At 39.7% G+C, this 14,207-nt stretch overlaps 1 protein-coding gene across 1 annotated transcript in view; it reads right to left on the bottom strand.

The window, feature by feature from the left end:
• SCFD2 (sec1 family domain containing 2) overlaps positions 1-14,207 on the bottom strand; it is a 345,681-nt gene that overhangs the window by 24,527 nt on the left and 306,947 nt on the right. Inside the window, exons 6-7 of the mRNA XM_039845191.1 lie at positions 11,122-11,267; positions 14-148 (exon numbers count right to left, since the gene is read on the bottom strand). Of these exons, the coding sequence (XP_039701125.1) occupies positions 14-148; positions 11,122-11,267 (281 nt within the window). The remainder of the gene's footprint in view (positions 1-13; positions 149-11,121; positions 11,268-14,207) is intronic.

Below are 14,207 nucleotides of genomic sequence, written 5' to 3' on the forward strand. Positions count from 1 at the left end.
ATGGTTACTTTACCTTCATGAACATGCTAAATCCAGTTTTAAGGAGATCACTGAGGCCTGAAGACATGTGTTCAATATCAATGGGATCTGACTTTTCGGGATTAAATATTTCCTCCACGATCTGCTTCAACAATGGCTTATAGGATGCCTGGAAAGACAAAATATTGTGCTGTAAGTAACAGAGTTTGTTTGGTTTGTCTGGAGAGAGGATAGTTTTATCTGCCCCAAATGAAACAAAACAAGTTTATTTTGATCCTGAGCAGTGGCTATGATCTTGTGCTTGTGAAAAGACAATTATAACAACATTGGGTTTTGGGTAAATTTTCACCCCAGTGCTCTAGCCCTATTTTTTTGTTTCTCATACTCCCTTCTACAAGCAAATATCTCTTCCCAGAGCTATAATCATTGAATGACTAGTCTTTCAATCTAGATTTAAAGTGATAATTTTATGTGTGACATATACTGGAAAGCAAGGTATTGTCATTTGATGTAGACAGTAAGATGATTGTGCTCAGGTTTTCCTAAACATCCTTAGAATTATGCTCCCTCTGCTAGGAACTCAAATGTTTTCTTACAATGCATTGTTGATACCCAAGCTCAAAGCAATGCCGCCTTCTTCTATAGAGTTCAATTCCATGTATGACTTGGCCAGAAAAAGAAGCCAAGATGCCAAAAAGGAACGTGACCAAGGTCAGGGCCGAAAAGAAAGCAGGCTGCATGTACTATAAGGATTCCAGTAGAATTAAACTGAAATTTTGATAAGTTATGCTAAGTGCCTTCCTTTCCTGTGACTTGAACAACCCTTCCAAGTTTGAGTAATGTTTGGAGGCAGCTGCGTCTAACTGCTGTACTTTGTGAGCATGTTCCCACAGCCTCTTCCCTTGGTTCCCTTCCCAAAGCTCTTCCTCTCTTCTCTTCCTGTCAGTTGGACCATGTTACTCCCAGTCCCGTTGCTGCCTCTGCTGCTCCGGTTCCATTCAGCACCTGAGTTTGGAGCATACAAGATGAAGGAAGAAGAAAAATCTTCCCTCAGTGCTTACTCTCTGTCTGTTATGTCTTTATTGTATCCATTATAGGCTCAGAAAAGCCAGGTTCTCTTTGCATTGGCCAAATCTGTCTTTAGCAAGTGTCAAGGATATTTGGTGTATTGACTTCATCTCTGGCTTCATCTTGATTTTCTTATTGCTATTTTTACTCTTATTTTCCTTTTATTCCAATTTTCTTACTTAAAATATCTTAGAAATAAAGCAGGATATAAACCATCAAAATCAAAATCAAAATCATAAACAATCATTTAGCTAGCATGCAATCGGTATGTTTGTCGGGAATAAGATGTAAGGAAAATAGCAACTGTTCAGTTGAGGGGTGTAGCCTTCTTATGTTTCTGAGCCTAGAGATCTCATAGGTTAATGCTCATGAAAGGTAAAGCACTGGAGAGACACTGATAAGACAGAAACAAAACAAAACAAAACATAAAAACTGGGAGTCAACTTTCCTTATAATAAAGCTATACCAAGATAGATTTTAAAATTTATCATACAGGCAAAAATCCAGAGGTTTGAAATCACTTTCAATGAGGCAGTGGGGAAATAGAAACTCCCATATATTGCTGATGGGAGGGTAGGCTTAAAATCAGTGTGGAGAGCAATTTGGCAATACCTATCAAAATTACAAATGCATTCAATGTATTTGACTTAGCAATTCCACTGATAGGTATTTATCTTATAAATATGCTAATGAATGTAAATGAGACCCATAAAAGGCTGTCTATTGATTGTAACAGCAAAAGATTGGAAACAACTCAAGTGCCATCAATAGGGAGCTGTTTGTTAAATGAGGTACATACACAGGAAGGAACGCTATGAAAGTGAAGAGGAAAGCTCCGTGCTGGCAGGGCAAACAACAAAGTGCAGAATAAAATGGGAGTGAAAAAAGCAAGGTGAGAAGCGGTGTGTATGATGGGCTGGCATTTATGTCAAGTAGGTCACAAGGAAAATGAAAGTCTGCATTTGCTGAAATATGTAAAAAATGAATCTCGTGATACACAGAGACTTCCCTGACAAGAGACAAAGGTGGGAGTAAGACTTTTCTGTGTATTGCTTTCTACAAACAGAGTTAAAACACCACTACAAACAGCAAGAAGGATTTTTTTTTACTTGTTAAAAATTAATAAATTATGCATAGAAGAGAAGGGAGTAAAGGCACACCAAATGTTAATTAGGGCTAGCTGCAGGTTCTGAGAGTAAGGGGCATTATTTCCTCCTTTTTCCAAAATTAACAGATATACTTCTGGAATGATAACATACTGCAATAAATATTTTCAATGTTAAGAAAACAGGCCATGGAATGGCCTCCGAATTCTAGAAATCTTCTTCCCTTTGTCTTCTACCACCTCAGCCTTTCTGAACATTTAAACTGTTAAACTTTAATCTCTTTAAACTGCTCCCCAAAGAGAAGCGCTTTGGTCAATACTCCACTACCTTATGAGCATTCTCATCAAATATTAATCATCTTCTTCCTTAGTAAAAGAATCCAATTTTTAGTCAAGCCCATTATCAACTGGGTAAAAGACCCCATCCATTCTCCAGCCTTCCTTGAGCTGGGTATGACCTTGGAACTAAGTTCTGGGCAACAATATATAAGTAGAAGGGGAATGGGACTTTCAGAGGTCTCTTTTTCTGAAAGGGAAGGGTATGTTTTCTTTCTCTTTCTCTGTTCTGCTGCCTGGAACAGGGAAGTGATGATCGGAGCTCCAGTAGCCATGAGGAATAAAGGGCCATTCCTTAGAGATGCTGGAGCAACAGCTGGAAGAAACCTTTGTCAGCGATAACTGGTGGAGCTGCCATAACCATAGCATGGACAGACTGAATCAGGACTTACTTTACACAACAATACAAATCCTGGTACGTTTAAGCCATTCTTTTTCAGGTCTCTGTTACTTACTACTGAAATTCTAACTGATACAAAGCATGAAGGGAATATAAAGAAATAAAAGTTCATTCCTTCCTTCCAGGACCTTACAGTTTTTACAGTTATTTGTTTTATTTGTGTGTGTGTGTGTGTGTCTGTGTGTGTACATATACATATATATAACAGTTATGTAGAATAACTTTAAGCAGAATCAGAGAGAAATGCACATAGGCTGTCACATTTAGGAGAGGAGAGAGTATGCTCCCCAATCTACAAAAACACAACGAAAAAGTTATTGCCCTCCATCAGAGAAACCTTTTGCAAGAAGGAAGAGTAATAGTCCTGAAAAAAAAAAAAGCTCAGACACAGGAACAAGGTGGTTCCGCAGACCAGCTAACACATTACACTCAGCACCTCCTCCCCGCAAGCACCGCGTGCACAAGGTGACAGCATTGTTCTCAGGGCTCCAGAAGCCCCTGTGTAGACCAGGGAGACATGGGAAAGAAGGAAGTGCGGCGGGATTAAGGATCGTGCTCTCTCCCGTTCCACTTTCAGGTAAGCTCTGGGGAATGAGGCGCCCAGGAGAAGACGCCCACTGAGCTGGAGTTCCCCTTGGAGGGTGAGCAGAGGTTTGGAAGTGCTATCCCTTTAGCAGCTTCATTCTCGAGACCTTGTGATCATTGCACATTATTGGGGAAGGTTGTAAATCTTTTCTATTTTATTTTTTAAAGGTATATAGGTTAATATTGAGAATGAGGAAAAAAACCACAATTTAAATACAGAAAAGTAACAGATAACAAACGCGTCACATAATAGAGAAAAATAACATAAAAGCTTTTGCTAACTGCTTGACATGCCTCTATCATATTCATTTCTTACATATTTTGGCCACATTCCCTTTGATTATCTTTTCATATAACAGCAATTTAAAAAAATCATCATCCATACAGAGATGCAATGGTTATTAAGCTATTGTCCCTCAACTCCACAACTGGCCATTCTGCACTCAGTTCTGTGATGCTGGGCTGAGGCTCCACAAACTTCTGTGCTTTGCCATCTGGGTCTGTTAGATTCTGCCAATAGGGGGCACTAGCGGGAGATTGGAAGGCGGGAAGAGCAAGATGGAACTTGCTCCTCCCTTTTTATTTGCTGTTCCTGCCAGCAGCACCCCAGAATGGCCCTTCACAACCTGAAGCTGTTCCTTCTCTGGACTTTCAAATCATAGGATCCAATAAATCATCTTTCTTGTTTAAGCCACTTTGAGATGTTTTCTTTTTTCTATTTTTACTTGTACCCAAAAGCACACTAAATGATATATTATTAATTTAAAAAGGCGTTGACAGGTTTTCCAAATTAAATATTATGTAGAAAAGACCTCTAAATTCTTTATAAAAACAACTGAGCACAGAACAACTGAATAACATTGTCCATTTAAAGAGCACGATTTGGGAAAGAATTTCTCAGGTACAAAGTGGAACTTGTTTTCTGACTTCTTAACAAACACATTTCTTAGATTTTTCTAATTAGGATTTTAATGATGAGAACCTTTCCCTCCTTTCTCTCAGCCACTTAGTTTGGATTGCTTTGTGCCCCAAATCATGTTGCTGAAATCTGACCGGACTGAATTGCTTTGGCAGTGGCTTCTTATGTGAGAAGCCTCAGACTGTCATAGAATTTTCTATTCAGCCAAAAGCTACCCACTTCTCAGCAAAGACCACAGAGAAGGTGGCGACGGGGGAGACGGATGTCTTTTCCTAATCCTCTGCTCAAAGATTTCCTCACATGTGAGAAAGGGCCAAAGAAAAGATTAGTCGTGTAGTTTGTCTTGACATTAAGAAGGTTAACCATAGTGTTTTAATTTTCCTAATCAAACATTCTCTGCCAGCTCACCTTTTGGCAGGTAAGGAGAGGAATTACAAGCAGACAAATTTGGTTTTTTCCTTTTCTCACTGGTCACCTATTTCTTGCTTATATCACGTCCAGTGTGTGTCGGCAGTAGAGGGTCTGTACCCTATGCAGTCATTCAGACAGCCTGCTTACTCAGTGGCTCCACAATTCCCTGGGGCGCTGGAATCCCACACCGAAGCCTTTGCAGCTCATCAGCAGATGATGAAAGAGAGAAAGAGTAAGGAGGATCTCCAGAGGGATTTTATGGGCTCAGCCTGAAAGTGATCTTATCATTTCTACCATAGTTCATTGGCTAGAATTAGTCAAACCTACACTTACCTGCAAGGGAATCTGGAAAATGTGGCCTAACTGTGCCCAGGAGGAAAAATAAATGTAATTTGGGGAACATATAGCATTGTCTCTGCCACAGACACACTATAAAGTCTGGATTGAAACATTAATATAATTATTTCCTTAACAACTGGCAAGTTGCATGTGGTAGACAAAGTATTATTAACCCCCCTTTCCCTTCTGCGTAAGAATTTGACCTTTGGTTAACTTTTTAGCTGTTTCCCTGGAAACCTGATAAGGGAAGAATGTCAATGCTAGCCAGGCAAGATTGCTTATGATAAAAATGACCCCTGCTTAGTAAATTGCTTTAGACTGGGGGAACTATAAATACTGGATAGAAAACCAGACCTTAGACTTCTCTGAGTAGATGACTCTTGTACAACTGGTATAACTGGGCATGTCCTTTGGAGACATGCTGGAAGCTACGCCTATGGAGTTGTTCCAGAGAAACTGGCTCCTATAGGATATGAGGTTTTTAAACAAGGAAACTACGCCCCCACCCCCCACCCCAACTCCCCATATGAGTTTAATGTGAGTCTAATTCCCTTACCTCAGAGGTGTCACCTTGGGACCGAACTGAATAGCTTCTGGATAGCTGTGTGGACTGCTACATGGATGGTCACAAGGACACTCCCAGGAGGAAAAAAGTTTACTGCTTCCCAAGGGCAAACTATGTTCCTGTCCTGGGCAGAATGGAGCCAAGTGGGGGTTAGGACCACAGAGCCGACTTACCTACCTATCAGGTGCAGAATACACAGTGCCTGCCTGGGGCCCACAAGACCTAGAGACCCATGAAAATATACTAATTTCTTTTAAAATTGGAAGAAAAAAATAAACTTTTAGATCAAAGATAATGTTTTGATATATACTATTAATATATTTGTATCTATATCAATACAATTGTATAATAAAAAAATTTAATATTTAAAAACAATTTTTATAGCAGAAAGAGCCCACAAAAGAAAAATTGCCCTAGGGCCACTAAAATCATAAGGTGAACCAATATGACAGTCTCCTGAGGCTGCCTGAAGGTTTGGTAGAGCCCAGAGAGACCCCAATGGGTGCTACATGGAAAATAAAATTTCAAAAAATTAATCTTATACCAGAAACTCTCTCTTTTTTAAATGGCCAGTATCTCTTGCAGAACAAACTGGGCTTTTAAAAATGCCATATTTTATCAAAATATGAAAAGTAACATATTTATGTCTATGTCCCTGGTTATTCTTTTGTGGTAGAGATAATGTGTGATTAGGTCTAAAAAAACTCTTTTATTGACCTGATTCTAGCTCTTGGAGAAAAGTATTGAGTATAGCAGCAGTTTCTGACATTATATGTCGAGATAATTTTGAGAAACTAATCCAATTCCATTATCTTCTTGAATTTGGTGCACTTTATAGAAAGCACAGGTATCAGTTTCTAAGGAAATCTGGGTTACCACAACCACATCCCATCAATTGAGGCATGACCTTGGCTTTGCTGGTCTCTAAGTCCTGCTACTGAAGATGCTTTTCCCTTTCTGCAAAATTGACTTTAAACAACCAACTTCTCGAGAAATCTAGACTTGTAGACTTGTAGAGAGGATATTGTTTCAATCCAAGACTGTACAGAAAAACATCTGTTCAAAACTGCTCATGGCTTTGACTCTTTCATGGTTTATTTATTTTTATTTTTTGCTATACTAAGACAGATATTTTTTCCTTTCATCTTCATAAAGGAAATGGTTTGCTCTACAGATTAAAAAATGGTTCACTTGTCTATCTGTTCATCCATCCATCCATTCGTCCATCCATCCATCCATTCACCCATCTTTCAAACTAGATACAGATTACTTTGAGTGCAGTTCTTTCAACTTCAATATGAGGAAATCAAAGCCCAAAGCTATTAACTAATTTGCTTGAGTTTACAAAGGCCATTAGAAGCAGACTAAAAGACAGAGTCAAGTTTCCTGGACCCCAGTTTATTATTTAGGACCTCATGCTGATTCTTTCAAAAAGGACACTAGCAGGTTTGGGGATAGGTAGATAGAACATGGAGGAGGAACAGTTTAGCACTTGTAAAAGAACAGCTGGTGGCCAGGGCTGGGGATTATTGACAGAGTCTGGGCGTACACACTGTTCAGAGAGCCGTATTTCACCAGGCACAAGATGAATCAAGCCTCCTTGGGCACGGCTGGTTCTAAATGCTCTTGTTCAATATGCCAGAGGCACAAAAGACAGAACGCATCTGTGGAAAGTTTTTTCCAGCACAGCACAGCACAGCACAGCACTTTGAGACCTCTGCCAAAGCAAGTCATGCAAGAGCCATATAATATTTTTTTTCTGAAAGTGCTCATAAGCTCCTGGCCCTGAGACATCCTCCTAATGTCCTCCTGATGCTGAGGAACTGCAGCACATCAAACACTGTGGCATTTAGGAAGGAGGTAAAACCTCCCATTAAACTGGAATGGTTGCAGTAAGAAACGAAAGCATGAGACTTGCTGCACAAGCAAAGCTAGAGTTTAGGTTTCCAGTCAATAGGGTCTATGGACAAACACGACCTTTCCAAATACACTGGTGTCAGCAGTCGACTTGTACCGTACACAGCAGCTAACAGGAGAGTCAGCTTAAGGATGACACTCTTTCTATGTAGCCTCTCTCCAAGCAAAGGAAAGGACAAAATGCTACAAAAGAGGACAAAGAGAAGGTCTATTTTGTCCTTTACTACTACTTTTGTAGAAAATGCTTCCATAGTGCCATCTATGTATCAGCTCCTTCCCTGAGAGATTTATATGTATTAACTCACCTAATCATTAAAGCATCTCTCTGTATGAGAAAGCTACTATTATTAGCTCCTTTATAGAGAAGGAACCAGGCACAGAGAGGTGAAGTAACTTGCCTAAGATTACACAGCTAGTTGGAGGCAGAGCTGGGATATGAGCACAAATGCCCTTGGTCTAAAGTCTGTTCTGTTAACCTTTGTGCTAACCTCCCTCTCAGGAAAAATTAAGAACATTTGAAACAACATTCTGGATAAGACCTACAACCCAGGATCCATCCATCCAACCACCTACCCATCTACTAGGTGACAAACACTGAGCAAGGCTCTGCAGATACCATGGTAAGCAAACACAGAGCAGTCTACAGCTTTGGTGATATGTTCTTCAAATCAAGACCTTTTCTGGCATCCTCTTGATCCCCATCACCTACCCTCCTGACTGTGGCAGAGGTACTAGTTCCCCTGGAAAGCCAGGTCTGTGGTGATGTTCTGGACTCATTTCTAGAAGCCCCGTCTAGATTCCACTTTTCCAGTTCTTCATATTTTATTGTGCACTTAATTCCTTGTATAAAACCACAGTTTCCTTGAAATGATGATAGTAGTGTCAGCTTTCTGAATCTGAGCCATGACTGACACATTTTCCTAAATGGCTAAAGGATGGAGGTTAAATAAGAGATTCCTCTAGAGCTAGCAGGGGAAAGAGGAATAGCTTCAAAAACCAACTGGTGTGCATTGGAGCAAGAGAGATGTGCAATGGGAGGGAGACTGGGGCTGGTAGGGACCCCTAGATCCCTAGATCCAGAGGGGGAGCCCAGATCCACAGCACTGGAAAGAGCTGGAACAGGAACCCAGGGCCAGACCAGGTCTAGTGCTTTCCCAGGTGTCCCAGGGAGCCCAGGACATCCTAACTAGAATCTGCATAGAAACAGCACAGAGCTGGATAGAAAACACAAAATTTTCCTGGAGTTATAGGGCTGAGGACCAAATTGGAAGATATGGACAGAAAGTTGCCCAGCCAAGACCCATCTTCAAAACTACGCACGGCTGGACTCTGATTCTAGTCTAGACATTTGTCCTTTTCTAATTACACGCACTCTGTGTCCCAACAAATCGTCCAATATATGATAAAGATATATATATTGCATTCAAGATTCACCCAATGAATATTCATTAAGCATCAATTATGCACAAGATAACACTCCAGGCACTGAAGATATGGCAGTGACCCAACCAGATCAAAATCCCTGTCCTTACAGGACTTAAATCTGTGATTTAAAGTTTTTAAAATATTTTTCAAATAAAAAATATTGAAAAACCCAAAAGGTAAAATTTACCCATAATCCCATCCAAAACTCTTTCTTTATATATATAAGTACAGAGCAAGAAGTCAGAGTTTCTTCTTGTCCATCCAACCCTTCCTGTTGCCCATAAGGTAACCATTATAAATTTTCCCCCAAAATTTAAAGACTGATTAAATATACATATCCATATACTCATTATTATTATTATTAAACCAAAATAGAATAATGCATTATAGAATGATCTACAACACGTATTTTTTTTTTCACCTAATAGATCATGAACCTCTGGTTTAGTTTGAGTTCCCCAAGAAGCAGAGTCTGAGACAAGGATTCAAAGTCCTTGCTCAGAACATTTAGATCTATCTCATTCATTTTAATGGTTGCATAGCATTTCAGTATGTGTCTGTATCATTATTTATTTAATACCCTCAAGATACACATACACAGTGTCCTCCCTCTAACACCTACTTCCCACTCATCAACATTTCTCCATGAAGCAAGGAGAAAGCTCATTTTTCCAAAGCCATGGCTATAAGACAGGGTTCTGAGGTCTAGAGAAATGAGAGTATTGGCAGCAGGGAGATAAAGTCCAGGAAACTTACCATTGTCCTTATCATAACCATGATTTATAGCTAATACATATTTATGTGAAGTTGGCCAAATCAGTCACTGTGGTGATCATAATACCGCAGAGACCTCATTAATTTAGTGGTTTATTTTCCCTTTGCCAACTATAGCAGTCACTTTCTTCTTGACATTCTTTGGTCTAAATTTCATCATATATCATCAATTCTATTATGTCGTATAGAATGAGTCCATACCACAATATTTTAGATTGCTAATTTTTTAATGGCAAAACTACATATAATTATTTGAGTGATTTTATCTGTATTTCGTGGTAGTGGTGTTCTTAGATCAAGGATGAGAATTTATGTTTCTAAGTTGAGTGCCAGTTTCTAAGCTCTTTTGTAACTTGGTGGGTGATTTCAGATGCCCATCAGCACCACCAATCATTACCACCAATCACCTTAAAGAGGCAGCACCCTGAAGTTGAATGCCTCACTAACATAGTCCCTACTAACAAAACATTCAACTCTCCAAAAGCCTTAGCAAATAAACTGGATTTCACTGAAGATTTCATGGGGAGCTGGAGGAGAAGATTCCCTCACACATCCCACAGCAAAACTTAATGGTCTTTTCTGTCAGAAACATCTGGTCTTCCTTAAAAGCTCATTTTGGCTACTAGGAACTTGCATTCTGTCTCTTTCCTCATCCAACAGAGACTGTCTAGCCCTGATGGCTTCAGTCTTTCCTCATTCTTTAAGTTTCCCTTTGGGTCTTCTATGGCTCCTCCCCCACTGAGTTTTTACAAAGCAATTACTTCTTTAATTATGGATTCTCATATCACTTTCCTACTCACTAGTCAAATAATCTCCTCAGAAAGCAGTGGGGGAATTTTAATTAAGAAATGATTTGCTATCACAAACATTTTTTTCATTGCCATAATATTATTAGGTAGTTTTATTATTCTAATTGATTAAAATGTTTATCGACTGCTTAGATCCAGAAACTTGGGAATCATCTAAGGCTAATCCCTTACCTATTGCCTGTAGTAACTGGGGCCCAAAGAAGTGAAGGAACTTGCCTAAGGTCGTAGATTAAGTCTGTGACAGCGCCACAGTTATAAAGTGGTGGCTGACCCAATCCAGCGCCCATCTAATTATAGCAAGTCTGAGATACAAATGAATCGAGAGGCTCTTACAAGAGAACCTAGAATTCTGAACTGGAAGAGAACTTGGAGTTTATCTAGAACAAATCTCTCATTTTAGAGAGGTTAAAATAGAAACTTTCCTTGTAGTTTCTGAATCCTAAAATTACAACACAGATCAGACAGTTACTTTAAAACGTATGTACTTGCCTGGTGGGTATGATTTCCAGGAACATACACAGATTTAAACTGTTTCATGAGATTCCGAGCTCCAGCAATATCCCGAAGCAAAGTAAAGAGTTCATCCACGGCAATTTTGGATTTGTGAAACGTCAGGTTAATTGAAGAGTCACAGCCTGAAATAATCCAGAGATATTTCTTTGGGTGAACAAATCTTTAAGTTTTAATAATGACAACCTGGTTTCGATGTAACACAGTTTTCTTTTGTTTTTTTAATTGCTGTTTTGCCCTGGCAGTTCACCAAGTGAACTGTTTCAATCATCTATGAGCAATGAAACATGTTGGGTATAAATGCCTTTAACAGAAGCAGAACCCAGAATTGCCTGGGATTGCAGCCACCGGCTTCAATCCCTAGACTGCAGAAGTTTCACAGAAGGAAAGCTCCCCAGGATCTGCTGACTCAGAATGCAGCTTTGGGAGGGTATTAGGAGCCACAAAGGAAAATACGAGAGAGTTCTGGGATGAACCTCTCTTGCTTGAATCTCACCAACAGTTTCCATAAAATAGAACAGCAAGAATGAGAACAATATAGAGTTTGCTCCAGTGATAGAACTTGCTGGGATGGGCACCTGCCTGATGTGTTAACAAAATATATGGTATACTTTATACATTTAAATGGTATACATTTAAATGGCTACAGCCATTTAAAGTTGATAAAACACAAAGGGGGCCTAACAAGAAGACCATTCTCAGCAATGATTCTATTTCTTATAGAAACTTATAATAAGTGATTTAGTATCTATCTTGTTAGAAGCTCATTCAGAACAGAAATAATTGTGGGTAAATCAGAAGTTAAAGAAATAGAGAAAGATTTAAGACAAACATTTTTGACTCTCTTAAATACTGCATACATTAACTCATTAATCTTCGCATCACCCTTATGAGATAAGAGCTATTGTTTTCCTCATTTTAAGGATGAGGGAACCCGAATGCAGAGACCAAGTAACACTCCCATTAGCAGACACTGTCAATGCTCTGCCGTGTCTGCTGTGTCACTCTGGACATCACTGGTAGGTTTGGGAAACAGTTCTTCTGTACTCTGACTACTTCCTACCTCAAGTACCTGGATGTCTTTCTATCTCTGTTTCTCCGTCTCTCTGTCTCTGTGTCTCTCTTCCCGAGGGCTTTCTCCAGATGTCAGGGTGTGTTTGGCCTTTCTGTGGAGCAGCCTGGGGAGTCGGCACTCGTAGGAACAAACTAGCTTTCTCATCCCTTAAGAGAACAATTCCAAACTGTGGTCTTCACAGCTTTTCTGGGGGGTCCCAGCAGGACTGAGCCCTAGTTGCCCACAACAATAACTCACTCATTAAGGCCCCCTTTATGGGCTTTCCTTTCTTCCTGTCTCACTTCCCTAATTCCTGACTGTGCTTCCTAGAATATCTTTCCAAATATAGACCTTGCACCCAAATCCTTATCTCAGGACCCCAGAGCTTCCACAGCAACTGGAACACAGGCAGCCTGGACCCAGAGCCTGTATTCTTTTTTTTGGAACAGCTTTATTGAGATATAATTTACATACAATACAATTAACTCATTTAACATGTATAATCAATAGCTTTGGTTATATTCACATAGTTGTATAGTTGTATAAACATTATCAACACAATCAATTTTAGAATATTTTTATCACCCCAACAGGAAACTCCATAGGTGTTAACTGTCCCTTCCTATTTTCCCCTCCCCCGAGTCCCTGGCAACCACTAATCTGCTTTCTGACTCTGTGGATTTACCTATTCTGGACTTTTCATAAATGTGGAATCATGGAATATGTGATCTTTTGTGACTGGCTTCTTTTATTTAGCATAACGTTTTCAGGGTTCATCCAAATTGTAGCAGGTATCAGGACTTCGTTTCTTGTTATTGCTGACTAATATTCATTGTAAGGATATGCTACATTTTACATATTTATTCATCAAGTGATAGACATTTGGGTTGTTTCCACATTTTGACTATTATGAATGCTACTATTTTTACAAGTACAAATTTTTTGTGTGAACATATATTTTCATTTCTCTTAGGTATATACCTAGTATAGAATTGCTGAGTCATATGGAAACTGTGTTTAACCTTTTGAGGAATTGCCAGACTGTTTTCCGAAGTGTCTGCACCATTTTATATTCCCACCAGTAGTGTAAGATAGTTCTGATTTCTCCACATCCTCAACAATGCTTATTATCTATCTTCTTGATTGTAGCTATCCAAGTGAGTATGAAATGAAGAGACACTTGTTGATTTTGATAAAGAGAGAAATTATTTTTAGGGAGTAGAGGTAGCTCCAAACAAGCTTAAACTAAAATGGAGTGCTTGCAAAGTACATAGGAATGTCCGAAGGAACCCAACTGTAGCAGATGCTGCGAGATGGATGTAAGTAGCTGAGCTTCTACTCTTAATTACTATGGAACACTGTATATAATAACTCTTCAAGAGTGGGCAAAATTCTGAACTGTTTTTACTCACAACATTTCTGACACCAAATGTTTGTGTTTCTTCCCCTACGCGATTTGATTCTCTAACTCTCCAGACACCGAGTGCCCTACAATTCAATTCTGACACTAACTATGCAGAGTTAGCACAGACTCCACAGTTCAAGGGCTCAGTCCCACAGACTGTCCTCACTGCAGACACTGGTTCCAACTCCCAGGGGCCACCTGCACTTCTGGCCAACCAGCTATCAATTGATGGTTCCCATGACCCCTTCCTCAGTTCCAATAATTTGCTAGAACAGCCCGCAGTACCCAGGAGGGCACTTTTCTTATTGTTATGGGTTTATTACAAAGGTTACAATTCAGAAATAGTCAAATAGAAGGGAGGCACAGAGCAAGGAAGGAGCGTGTAGCTTCCACACCCTCTTCAGCTGCTCTACCTTCCCAGTACCTCGATGTGTTCATCAACCTAGAAGCTCTTAGAACCCTATTGTTTAGATGTCAAACTGGAGGTTTCATTACAGAGGCATGATTGATCAAATTATTGATCATTGGTGATTAACAACTTCCGGCCCTTCTCCCCTCCCTTGGAAGTTGGGAGTGGGGTTGAAAGTTCCAACTCTCTAAACATGC

The sequence above is a fragment of the Pteropus medius genome, unplaced genomic scaffold (genome assembly GCF_902729225.1).
Source record: "Pteropus medius unplaced genomic scaffold, Ma_sr-lr_union100, whole genome shotgun sequence".
NCBI classification, from domain to species: Eukaryota; Metazoa; Chordata; class Mammalia; order Chiroptera; family Pteropodidae; genus Pteropus; species Pteropus medius.